The sequence below is a fragment of the Cryptomeria japonica genome, chromosome 1, assembly GCF_030272615.1.
Source record: "Cryptomeria japonica chromosome 1, Sugi_1.0, whole genome shotgun sequence".
Taxonomy (NCBI): Eukaryota; Viridiplantae; Streptophyta; class Pinopsida; order Cupressales; family Cupressaceae; genus Cryptomeria; species Cryptomeria japonica.
In genome coordinates this window covers 582,795,866-582,809,768 of record NC_081405.1, presented here as the reverse complement: position 1 = coordinate 582,809,768, position 13,903 = coordinate 582,795,866, and the positions used below count along the sequence as shown (strand labels likewise).

The 13,903-nt window shown below is 38.1% G+C and overlaps 1 protein-coding gene across 2 annotated transcripts in view; it reads left to right on the top strand.

Annotated features, from left to right (window-relative positions):
* The window catches only part of LOC131028053 (DExH-box ATP-dependent RNA helicase DExH1), a 187,239-nt gene that overhangs the window by 150,586 nt on the left and 22,750 nt on the right, over window positions 1-13,903 (top strand). For both annotated transcript variants that reach the window (XM_057958233.2, XM_059220056.1), the window contains one exon: window positions 4,370-4,462. In XM_057958233.2, coding sequence (XP_057814216.2) covers window positions 4,370-4,462 — 93 coding nt within the window. The remainder of the gene's footprint in view (window positions 1-4,369; window positions 4,463-13,903) is intronic.

The window sequence follows — 13,903 nt, the reverse complement described above, 5'->3', positions numbered from 1 at the left end:
CTTAGGAATAATGTAGTCTCTCTATACCCTCATCCTTTTTATCTATTTTCAAGTCAATTAGATCTCAAGTTCCAGCTGCATTCAAGCAAGAGTTCAAGTATCAACTTAAGTCTCCCTTGTGATTCCAACAAAATCATATAAACACACTGAGTCTATCCACGTATAAAATCAACAACTGACTATCGGAACCTTAGAGTCGTCTCGTTTGATCACATAGTTTAGCATCCTAGAGGTCTTTGTTCAAGAGACGATAGAATACTTAGTACGTAATGTCCCCATTTTGAAGAAGAATTAATTAATTAATTTAATTAATTAAGTTGTCCAAATTAATGATATATTTTATGGATAGCTTGATTAATTAATTTAATTAATAATATTAAGTTAATTATTTATAAAGTTATCAAATTAATTAAAATTTAAAAGATGACTTTATATTTAATTAATTTAATAAAAGTGACTAATTAAAATATTATGTCATAAAGTCACTTCTAGAAGCTTCTGGATGTTGGGGTAAAAAAGTATAAAGGGAGATCAAGATGAAGCTTCAAGGCAGATTGGAGAATTGATATTTGAGTTGAATTGGTTTTGTAGAACTGAGAGGTGTCTGCAGACTTTGGCCCTTGGGAACGAGAACTCTCATTGATCGCATAACTGAGAGTGTGAAGGATATCTCGAGGGGTTGCATTGAGGAGGTGATACTTCAGTCATCTCATTTGAGCTTCATTGGAGGCCAAGTGCCGATTTTGCTTGGATTCGAATTGGAGACAACTAGGCATCAGGATTCTTCAACGATTTTGGTATTTGAAGGTGATCATATCGACCCTTCACCAAGTTCTTATCTCAGTGACCTGCAGATTTCATACCAGTTGTGGATAGGTGCCACGTTTTTGTTAATTACACACTATAGGTGTATCAATTTTCTCCCAGAAGTGAAGCGCTCACCCTAAGGGTTGCTGATAATGCTATTTGATACATGAGAGGGGCCATATCAGCTAATAAACATTAATTATCAGTCACGAGTATTCAGACCAGGGGCGGCATTGAGGGACATCCGATTGGGCAGCAAGGAAGTCTCATTTTTAATGGCTATGACCTGTTACTTCAAGACCAGCATTAGGCGGTTTCCACAGGAGTATATTGGAGGTAAATTTGTGATGGTATCAGTCACATTTCAGGTCTGATACAGGGTTGACCAGACTTGCCATATTCCCATGAAATTGCTCATATTTACACTTTGGTACACCGAAATCACTTTAAGATTGGAGCGCCCTTTTTGGTGGAGGACATTGTTGATGCTTGATGATTGACAAGAGGCGTCGGGATTGTTATTTATTTATATTTGCCATTAATATCAGAACAGGGGCAATTTGCTCAAGGAGTCAATTTGGCACAAGGGGAGCATAAGGAGACCGATCGCTGATTGCTTCATTCTTCCATCAAGGCGATCTTAACCAGGTTCATTTGGCTTTGTTTTTAATGAGTTTTAATGATGTTTATATATGAAGTCATGGCTGCCTTGTACTCAGAAAATTTTGAAACTAGTTGTTGAAAACCAAAGAGTTTTGGCCATTGGTAGTCCTTTGTAATCAGTCTATTGTATTAAAAGATAAGGAGGGATAAGGTTGCAATTAGTTATTGTAGGTCACTCAATCATCTAGTCCGCATGCCAAATGTTTGTCATTATGTCTATTGGCTGTAGCTGTACTTTCCACCTTGAAATTCATGTATAAGCATTGGAAGGATTTAATAGAAATTATTTATTCATTATACTTCAAGCCTAAACATTATAGAGGTCATCTTTGCAAGCATTTTTTGGTGTTGTGGTGTCAATAGTACGCATTGCTTAAGACTGAAACTCAGACCAGCAGACTGAGACCTTACATGACAATTGTTTGACAATATTCCTTGGGTTTGAATACATTATTTCTACTCCTATTCGACCAAGGGATATTTCATAGTATTGTATTTAATGTTGCATGATGTCATAAAAATCATTTGAATAGAGTCCAAGAAGTTTTCTTCTGTGCTTTTAAGAACTGAATAGGACTTCACAAGCACTCTACTATTTTTTATTCATTGCATATGCCTATTAATTATCTCTCCAATATTGCACTATGTCTAGTTTTATTGTATCACTTTCAAGATCATTGGTGGCTTACTATTTTGTTCAGTTAAAATGGTCTAATCATAAAGTTTGTTCAAATTATAGAAGCATTAAACAAGGTTAACATTTGATTAACCTCATTAAATTGACATTTGATACCAGGTCAAACTGAAATCTCTTTAACTGGGTCAAACCATCGCTTTTTGGGAAGAAATCTTGGGTTATTCACCATATCTTGTTTTCTCACTTTCTTCATTTTTTTCAAACAAGTGCTGGTTTTTAGGGTTGAATTTGCTGTGTTTTTCTTATGTTTTTTACCCTTGTAGTTGAATTCCATTTACACTTCTAGTTTGCCATGTCAATGCTATGTAAATGTAATGCTACTATATTTTTAACTGCTGGAGCTTGAAGCAGGTTGGTCTTTCTTGAGATTTCATTGTTCTAAAAGTCATATGACCCCATTATCTAACCAACATCTTTGTGCTTTGAAGGTTATCTCCCACCAAAATATACACACCTTTTCTCTTGCTATAGTTACCTAATCTCAATATCTTGCGACAACATTTATAAATATTATTCTAACTCTAGTAACAAGAAATTTAGTTTGAAGGATGATTTGCTATTGGCTATAAAATAAAAAAGGAATGGTGGAAGATTTTCTGTTAGCTATAACATAAAAATAGATTAGTGTGAGCAGATATATAATAATGATCCAATCCAGTAATAGTATTGTTAACATGTAATGATCTCTTGTCCTTGGAGTAGTGTGGCAGCATATGAATATGATCTGTGCCTCTTAATTGTTGCTTGTTTTTTATTTCTTCCCACTTCTTTGTACAACAAAGTATTCTATCCTGTCAGTGAAAGATTTCATTTGCCTCATGCAATATGGTCATGTTGAGGATTCTGTTGCATCGTTATGTGCCTGCATAGTTTTGAAACTAAGGATCTTTTCATACCCTCCAACATGGTAACTATCCCATTTAACCAAAATAAGGTCCCTTCCAAACACACTCAGTGGTGGGAGCCTATATGCCTTCCAATTCCAAATTTGATTTCTGCCAGTGTTATCGTCCAGCAATGTCAGGCCATGGTGTTTTTTTTCATCTATAATATGAGATGTCACCTAAGAGGCAATGAGCCACACCACATGAACCCATAGGTCCTTTTTTTGGAAAATGTATTAAATATTTTTATTGGATTTTATAGGATTTGGATTGCTAGCAGCTGCAGATTTGCTATTGTAGTTAGTGGCAAGATATTTAAATATATATTTTTTTGACAGAGTAGCTGTTTCTTCTGTTCCAATGCAGGCAAACTCTTCATAATAATCTCTACATGGGGGTGCCATTCTTGGATGGTCCTGAGGTGCTAAACTAAGGAAATTCTTTATAATAAGCTTTACACTGGGGTGCCATTCTTGGATGGGCTTGAGGTGCTAAACTAATGAACTGTATTTGCCTCATACAATATATATCTTTCATGTGACAAGCACTCAAAGGAATAAGTTGGAAAAGTTCAGTTGTTGATCAAATATGCTGGGTCTGAGCACAAAAATCCTAGCCATACTCTGATGATTTGTAAACAGGATCAAGCACTAGAGTGGAATTTATGGATGCACCATAGATATCTAGAAATAACTAAAAAATCAGAAATTCCTGGATCATACTGAACACTTGTTAAACATGCTTGTACTAATATAGAGCTTGTCTTATATATAAAATCAGTCACATGTTGCTGTGACTTAGATTGTCAAGCATTTTGCAATTTTGTTGTTTTAAATTATTATTGAGCTGAGTAACAGGAATATTGATCCACAATTCCATCTGAATGCGTTCTGTTTTTATATACAATCTGTTGTGTGTGTGTGTGCATCAGTGTGTGTGTGAGGTGGATGCACCTTTATGTGTGCACGCTTGAGTTTTATCTGTCTGTGTACATGCTTAAGTTTTTTTGTTTTTTTTTCTTTGTGTGTAAGTAATTGCATGCACATTTGTGTGGATGCATGGACATTTATTCATGCCTTTGTGTGTGTACATGTATGTTTACGCACTTGCATGCGCATACACACACATACATATGGAGTATCAATTGCAGTGTTTTTCTAATTGAAATTGCAATTTGCAAATGCTACTTCATACATATGTATATGTTATCCATCTCTTTATACAGATACAAACACATACATATGAAGTAGCATTTGCAAATGTTTATCTGGTTAAAATTGAAGTATCAATTCTGAACATGATGTTCTTGATATTGCAGGATATTGATGTTCGATCTGAATACAGAAGATATAGCTTGGCTACACAAAGTTCACTTGAGGCTTGGGATGGAGCAGAAATTGATCTGAGACTTGTATGTATTAACGTATCTTCTTATTCATTTTAAGTTTCTTCAAAAAATTCATAATCATAATCTACAATACTACAAATGAAAAAAATAGCAAATATTAGATTTCCGCTTTTGCATGGGATAATGAGAAATGAAATCTTGATATACAAAAGATGATATTTTAACTTAACTATTTTTTAGTATCGTAAAATGGTGTACTGCTTCAGTATGATTTTTCCAACTTAAAGATTGAAGTAACTTGAAGCACTAGTAGTGGCAATTTTTGGCAGTTGAAAGACTGAGTTGTTCCTTTACCTATTGTTGACGTGTATTTTGTACACAATCATACACAGAATAAAATACCAATAGGCATCTTATCCTCTCTTGAGAAAATAGTCTCTAACTGCTGAAGATTCGCGTAAAGGATCAGTTAGGTAGACTCCAAGGTTCTTTTAGTAGGGTCTCTACGTGTGGACAAGCATTTTAGTGGTATGATGTGATTTGCTGTTTCCTCCAAGGGGTCTTACGCATTCTAAAGCTCGAAGATTTTACTAAACTAAAAGGAACTTTCAAAAAAAAAAGCAAAAGATAGGGTTTAAAGAGGTCTAATCTAGCCTAACCCTATGAATGACTTAGTATGGACGAGATTTGGCAAGACTCAACCAACTTCAATTTTGCCATAAGATAACAACTCAATTGAAATTAGTGCGATCTTCTAAGGTAATATAATGGTATTCAATGCATCAAAAGATCAAGGACACTACTACGAAGGTACATATCCAAGACACAATGATAATTGAAGATTAAGGACTCAAAGTGTTCTCTAGTCGACCACACAAGGCGTTCCTACAATCAGCAAGAAGCTAGTGGTTTGGATTACGAATCCTACCAAATATCAAATCTCACACTTAGTCTTTCAAATTAACAAACTACTTCGATTGAGCACGATTCAAGTGTATCAAACAACCATGAAGATAACTCAAGAAATTTGCAATAAAACACCATAACTTCAATATTTTATTGATTTCCAAGTCATCATGTACAACAATTGCTTGAATTTCTCTCTTCAAGACTCAATCTTGCTACAAAATAAAATTGCTTATAACTCTAATCAACTATTGACTCTCTATTACACTATTAACTATTACCAAATGAAATGAAAAATGGGGGTATAAATAGCATCCCCAGTTACAATGAAAGGTCCAGATTGAAAGTAAATCAACGGACAAGATCATGACACCTAAACCCTAATTAGGGTTTGTTACAAATGACCTCCTTTTTACTGAACAATATTAAATACATAGCCAAATATTAAATTTGGCACAAAAACCTAGGAGGTATCAACCAATGAGAAATAAGATGTCATGTCATCTGTAACAACCTTTCATCCAGAATCTTATTCCCTTTCCAATTCTCTTTCTTAGCATATGCAATGAACTTTGTCACGATTCCTTCGATTTCTGTGATTGGAATCTCGGGAAGATTCTTGATACTCTCTTCTAAGTGGATGATCTGATCGAATGCATCTAGAAGAGCTGCGTCCCAAGTAGGTTCAAGTTCCTTCGTTCTATCAATCAGGAGCATGGTGGCGTACATCTGATCATACTGTTCATCTGTAACATCTGCGTCCTTGCGAAAGATGATCTTGATTCTATCCTCAAATTCTTGTATATCTACATCTGTCTCGACCTCGATCCTTCTGCCAAGAATGGTACGAAGTACCTCAAATACTCTGTCCTGGATCGGATTGATCACCTCCTCAATTTGACCACATCTAACACTGATGTCCTCGAAGAGAACACTCTTTATATGGAGTAAGGTTGACCACTGAAATAAACTGTGAGAATCACCTTCCAAGATCCTCTCCTGCGCTAAAATTCTTCTGGATGTATGTCTTATTACTTTCAAGACAGGGATGATAACGTCCTTGGTATGAGCAAATGCAGCTACTGTTACCATCAATCTGTGGATTATCTCAAGAACTTGGATAGCCTGATGAATAATCTTCGTCATCCTTGAAACAAACTCTATGGCCACTATATGAGATCTATCCATCCAACTACATGTACGCTGGACCAGGTTCCTGAATCTTTCTGCTTCATTGATCGACTGAAGGCGCAATGCCTGCACTGGTGATCTAACTGGATCCTGACGTTCCAAAGGTTCATTGATGTGACTGAAATATGTCCTCCATGCACCTCTCTCTCTCTCAAGCTTTCTATTCTTTTCAACTTCTTCTCTAAGCTTGTCCTTCAATGCTTCAAATGTGTTGGTGGCATCGTCTAAAGTCTGCTCTGCTGTGGATGGTCCTAACTCAAAAGTCTGTATATCATATTCCTCTGCTAGGATCTCACCCTCATATTTGTCTGCTGCTGGTGTAGCTATCTGCAGTTTTCTAGATCCAGTCTCATCTCGAATCATCTTGGACATCTTGGTAGCCTTCTTCTTTTCTGTTACTTCATGTGAGCGTCCAACAAGGCTCTCTAAATCAATTGCATTGTCCTCGTCCTCTACTACGATCACCTTAGTCAATCTTTCCTTCAACCAATCTGGGATATTCGATCTTGTCTCTTGAACTTGAATCTCTTTATGCACTATTTCTTCTTGTCTGGGAGGAGATGTCATTTCATTGTCTTCTTTGTCTTCATCCAACTCATAGTCTTGGAGAGATCCATCTGACGAAACATGCTGTGCCTGTCCTTCCTCCTGTCTGTCATTCTGTACCATAGACTCCATGGACTCTTCCACTTGAATTGTTCTATTCTCTGATCTAGAAGAAGTACTTGGTACTTGATCTTTGTTGGCACCCTGCTTTTTCTTGGAAGACTCTTTCTTTTCTGATCTTTCCTTTCTCTTTGAACCTCTCGGATGGAGATTGCCCTCACTGGCACATCGAAGGTTACCTTCACCTGAATTCCTAGGATTGGGATTGCCTTCACTCACATTGGCTCCACCTTCGGCTGGTTTCTCTTCCAAAGTGAAAGACATAGCTATGCCTTGTTCTCTCAACTTCTGATGCTGAACGTCTACCCATCTGCGAGTACAAGACAAGACTGGTGCCATCAAAGCATCTAAATCCACGACCTCAGGCTCATTCCAATTCAAACTTATTGTTTTGCTTTCTCTATCATAGGAAGACTGGATGTGCCTGCCATTGTCCTGAGCTTGGTCAGCCACTCTGTAAATCCTGCATTTCCTGATGAAATCCAAAGGCAATCTAGAATGTATCTTTCGTTTCACTTCAAGATCATCTAGGAGGTTCATCATAAAATCTTCAATTTGGTGCTCATGTTTAAATCTTCTACTGACCGTCTCCTCTAAATGTCCATGTGGATCAAAGCTATTTCTCCAAGCAAAAGATGAAAAAGAATACAAGGCTAACTCCTTCTCTGCGTCATCCATGGCTAAGACATTAGGACATACCTCAACTGAATTACCCAAAATAATAGGTACTTGGACTCCATTCTGATGTCTGTGTCTGAATGCCTTCACATATGCTGCCAACTGCCTTGTTACCTCAAGTAACACAATTCTGTCTGTCGGATACCTCGGCAACATGTATGGAGGTAAAGGACATCCATGCACTCTAATGTAAGTGAATTTGGGAAACTGAATGAACCAAGCACCGTACCTCTTGATGAATTCCTGGGCATCCTGAGATAATCTGTTGTGAATCCCACCTTGCAACGTCCTTGTGATGTTCATCGTGAAAGTATCATTAACTAACTTGTAGTTTTTCCCTGGCGGATGATGCAAGTAGGTATAGGATTCACAAGCTCTGACCTCGCCGGGTCCTCTTCCAATCACTCCTCTGTGAGGTAGTCCTGCGTACTCAACACTCCTGATCAAAGCATAGATGACGTATGAACTCATGTGGAAGGACTTAGTAGCCCTGAGTCTCCTCAACTGTACGTCTAAGCAATGGCTAATTATCCTAGCCCAATGTATCGTACCCTTTCCTTGAACAATCACCTGGATGAAGTAAAACATCCACTTCTCAAAATAGAAGGCATGAGGTGCTCCTGTAACTCTGTTGAGCATAGTAATCAAATCTCTGTACTCCTCCTGGAAATCAATCCTGTGCGGTGTGTTCGGTACCTTGCTTAGACGGGGACGACTCTTGAGTAGCCAGTTCTTATTGATTATGCTTAGGCAAGCATCTGGATCATCATCGTACACTGATCTGGCTCCTTCAATGCTCTTATATATCATGTCCCTGTGCTCTGGAAGATGGAAAGCTTCACTTATAGCTTCCTCTGAAAGGTACGCCAAAGTGTTTCCCTCATTGGACACAATTGTCCTGGACTGTGGATTGTAGTGACGGGCACACTCGATCATCAACTCGTGGCACTGAATAGCTGGAGAAAAACCGGCCGCCTTAATGATGCCACTCTCTATTATTCTCCGGGCGACAGGTGATGGCTTGCCAATGTAAGGGATCTCTCGAAACTTCTTCGTGCTAAAGTTCCCCAAGTTTGTATCTCCAATGTTGCTCCACTTCGACACGATCTTGGTCTCCACTTCTTCGGTCTTCTGATCTTCTTTCATGAGAGCTGAGCGACTGGTGGATGTTCCCGCCTTCAGGGTCGCCATACCTACACAACATTTCATTATAAGGACTAGATTTTGCGATAAATAACATAGATAAGAGAGAGAATATTTTTTAGGAAACGTCATGATAAGTCTCTAGAGTTATCATTTCCTAAAAAAAGCAACGATTGAGCCAAGAAAATCAAAATTCAAAACTTCAAAATTTAAAATATGACGATGAATGAATAAAGCAATAAAATCAAATCGCCATACCTCAATAGAGAGCTAACTCTAGAATGCAAACAGAAAAAGATCGCCTAGGCAAAATTGAGGTAAAAATGATCTTCAATGTTATCTCCTCAAAAGATCGACTTCGCCACCTTTGTCTTCAATGTGATCTTCAAGTTCACCCTTGACAATTCGCTCAAATGGATCTTCAAGTTCGCCCAAACAAATCTTCCAAGTTTCGCCCCTTTGACGTGGTCTTCAATCCTTGGCAAACTCGCTCCAATGAAGTCTTCAAATATCGCACCACCCTTTGATAGACTAGCGCCACCTTTGGTTTGAATTCGCACCATACATGAAATACTTCGCACTATCTTCGCTTCTCCTTAATACGGCATGTAGAAGGCTAAAAATGATTATGTGAAAATGATAGTTTTCACCCTCTATATATATAGCGCTTGCATTGCATTCATCCCTTAGGCCGACTTGAGGATATAAAACAATTTTTTAATGATTTTAAATGATTTAAATAAAACAAAAAGGCCGACCTCCCTTAAATGAGCGCTCCATGCGATTTTCATTAATTAATTAATTAATTATTAAATGCCTTACGTTTTTTAATTTGCAAATTTCGATTTTAATAAAGGCAAAAATAATTAATAAAGGATCAACGCCATATTAAATGCTAGTTTAAATTAGATTTTCAATTTTATCGAACTTAGCATTTTAAGGAAATTCGAATTGTTTATTTGGCGCCAATATTATGAAAATGAAAGGGACGTACCTCATCGCTCTGGTCCCTTGGAGAGGGACAGGAGCGATCCATGATTTTGCCATGTTTCTTGCAATTTTAACGTTCATCTCCTTCCTTTCCACGTTCAATATTGATCATTGATGAGTCCTTTGAATTTGATTGCCTTGTGTGCGTTCATAGGTGCCTTTTGGATGTTTATCGCCCTGGTCCCTTGGAGAGGGACAGGAGCGATCTCCATGTTTCCACGTTCATCTTGCATTTTTGAGCTTCGATCTTTGATTGTAAAGCAAATAGTATCTTTGCTCGTTCCTTTTACGTTTGCTCCATTTGTTTTCATGACGTGTTTGGACGTTTAAAGGGATCATCGCCCTTGTCCCTTGGAGAGGGACAGGAGCGATCCATGTTTTCTCCTTGACCTTGGCAACTTCCAACTTCGATCCTTGTTGTGATGTCTTCCAAACGCCGTCCTTCACCTTATTCATCCTTGCTTTGCCGCGACTTTGAAGGAACATGAGTGCCTTTGATGAGATCGCCTTGGTCCTTGTCCAAAGGACAGGAGCGATGTGAGCTTTTAGCTTGACTAGCAACGTTTGGACGTTCAAAACTTCGGCATGTGGTCTTCAAATAACGCCTCGAACCTTGTATGATCTTGTGAAGTCTTAACTTAGTTTGAACTTGAAGCAAAATAAAGAGTCCAAAGCAAATCGCCTTGGTCCCTTGGAGAGGGACAGGAGCGATAGGGTCTCCATGTTCAAAATGATGATCATTTTACGTTCAAAATCTCTATATACCATCTTCAAAAGGCACCATGGACCCTCTAAGACCCTGCAAAATCTTGTCCTTACGTAAAACTTGCATGAAGTGGCCAATATATCCAACATCGCTCTGGTCCCTTCCTGAGGGATAGGAGCGATCTAGGTCTTAGAGTGCAAATCTCTCCATTATAACGACCTTTGAGTGCTTGTGCTTGATGAAGACGCCTTGAAATGTCCTTTGCCACCTTGTCTTGACTCGGATCGGTTTTAACTTGAGTGAGGAGCAAAATAATCATTGTATCGCCCTGGTCCCTTGGAGAGGGACAGGAGCGATCCTCCTTTTGTGGCTCTTATTTCACTTTGTCAGGTTCCAAGTTTATATTCAACGGACTTCTCATGCTCTACTCCATTCGTCCATGCCTTAACATTGCTTGTAACTTGGCCAGAAAATCAATTATAACAAAAATCGCTCTGGTCCCTTCCTGAGGGACAGGAGCGAACTAGGTCTTTTGGGACCCTTGTGGACGTTTAAAAATATTCAATTTATATTCAATGAGTTCATCTCACCGTCTTCCTTGCCTTTGAACGTAAACTTGTCTTGATTTTTGCCTGGATTTTGCTCAATGAAGGACATCGCTCTGGTCCCTTGGAGAGGGACGGGAGCTATAAGGTACTTCGCCCTGGTACCTTGGAGAGGGACAGGAGCGAACTTTGCATTCTGGACCATTCTCCTTCATTTTTGCATCTCAAATTATATTCATTTGGTAAAGCATCTCCCTTTGGACCTCTTCAAATCATCAAGTCAATGAAATCTCGCAAGGACAAGGCAAAATTTGATTTGTAGCTCTGGTCCTTCACTGAGGGACAGGAGCGATTTTCCTCCTGGAGGCATTTCTGTGCTCATGAAAATCTTCAATTTATATTCAATGGAAAGGTCTCGCCGTTCTCCATCACTTCCAATTCGAAATTCGTCTTGACTCTGCAGGAATAGTGAGATATTTGGAAAAGAGCTCTCGTCCTTCACTGAGGGACAGGAGCGATTTTGCTCCTACAGGGCAAAATAACATGATTTTTCACAATTTAACACTTCACAAGGCAAAAACAAATCATTTCCAATGCCCAGGATCAAAAATCAAAAAAGTCAAAATTTAGTCAAAATATTCAATCGGACAAAAATTCACACTTCTCTCAACACTTAGACAAATTTAAGCTCTGCATCAACATTCCAATTGAACATTAGACCATTTTGGCAAATTTATTGCATTCAAAATTTGCATCCTAGAAAAGGAAGCTCAAAAGCTCTCAAAAACGACTGGATTTTGGCCTGAAAAGACAAAAATAAAAACCCTAAGGCTTGACCCTAAATCCAGACAACTAACTGACTAACAAAATCCTAAAAACGAAGGCGAAAAACGAGGGGAAAACAAGCAAAAAGAGGGGGTCCCCATTTGCGATGGGGCGATGTGTGAAATGGTCACAACACCTATGAGGATGAGTCTTCTTAAACCCTTCTTGTCCTTTGTGAAGTCTATTTACATTCGAAACCTTTAAATTGTCAGTGTTTGTAGGTTAGGGAGATATTTTCTCCTAACTTAAAATAATAAATGATAATTAAGTCTAGTTGGCCTTATTACAAATCATATCTTTATTTGCAATTTATCAAAAGGGCCGACCTAGATGAAGGGTCGCCTAGGCTGATATATATACAAGGTGATGTTATTTCATTCTATAATCAATAATTCTCATCTTCATTCACACCTTCAAGAAGCAGTTCGATCTATCAGCAGCAGATGGCCATCCTTGAGTAGCAGATCAGATTGCCAAGAGCTTTATACTCAGTTGTATTAAGAAGAGATTCCTCTCATTTATTGTATCAAGTTTGCCCTTGAGAAGGGTCTGATTGTAAATGCAGATTTCTGTATTATTTATTCAATAATATAAGAGATATTATTGGCTGGGTTTTTCTCCCTCAAGGAGGGTTTTCCCAGGGTAAAATATTGTGTTCATTGTTCATTGTGTTGCTTCTTTGATTGCTTACATTTCTGATCTTAAAATCAACATGGTATCAAAGCGGGTTCATGAAAATCCAATTAGATTTGTCTGAGCATCATTGCAAGTTGACCAGGCGAAGGATTTATTGAGATTTTTTTAGTTCGTAGTTGAATCTTTATTGAAAGGCTTCGTATGTGTCAAATAAGAAGTCATGAAGGACTAAACTTCTCATGATGCCGAGCTATTTTGGTAATGTCATTGAAGATCAATATCGTCTGGAGATGAATTGGAGATGAATTGGAGATGTGGCCTTCTTATCGGGCCTTGTTCTTAATATTGTCATCAATATCTTGGAGTCGGGTGCCATTTGTGATATTTTATGCACAGCCGGAATGGGATCAATATCTTCAATCCTTGATTGTTCTGCTTTCAGTTGGACAGGAACACCTAGAATTTTATTGGGCTTAACACATAGCAGGAATATCTATTGCCGGCATTGCTTGTTATGATATCGGGCAGAGCAGTTCTTGAAGTGAAGTTTCTTTATGAGCATCGACGGGCTATGAGGAGATGATACGAGACCATTTCTGGAAATAGCTATATCACTTGAAACCTTTTGTTCAAAGATTCATTGGAGGATTGGTGTGATTCTAAGTGATTGCCGTATGTGTGCTCATTGGTGCGGGTATGCTATTATTCGGTTTGTTTATGCAAAGAACTTATAATCAATTTCTGCAACCCTTTGAATTTCCTGTACGTTGGTGGTTATGTTCTGTATTGGAATAGTTTGCCTTGTGAGTTAAAGGACTACAATATATATATTATTTTCTATGCAAGTGATTAATGTCCGAAATCATCCTGGGTCACAACCTTGAGACTTCTGGAATGAGGAGTTTATGAAGTCTATCCTTGATCTTTGGGCATCTTGAGCAATGGAGTGGTGTATGTTGTATCTTTACATGTTGCCATCCTTGATATCTGATTTCTGAAGTCAACAATGAAGAACAAATCTGAGCATATCTGGAAGTCTTGTATCCACCAGATCTGAATCTTCAAGTGCAAAGATCAGGAAAGAGCAATTGGTGGATTGCAAGGAAGATTAATCAATAAAGAGATAAGTATTTCGTATCCTTGAATAATGTTCATAAATTTCTTATGTAGTTATTAATTCATGTAATAACATTGGTATCTCTCTTCAGGATGGTTTAA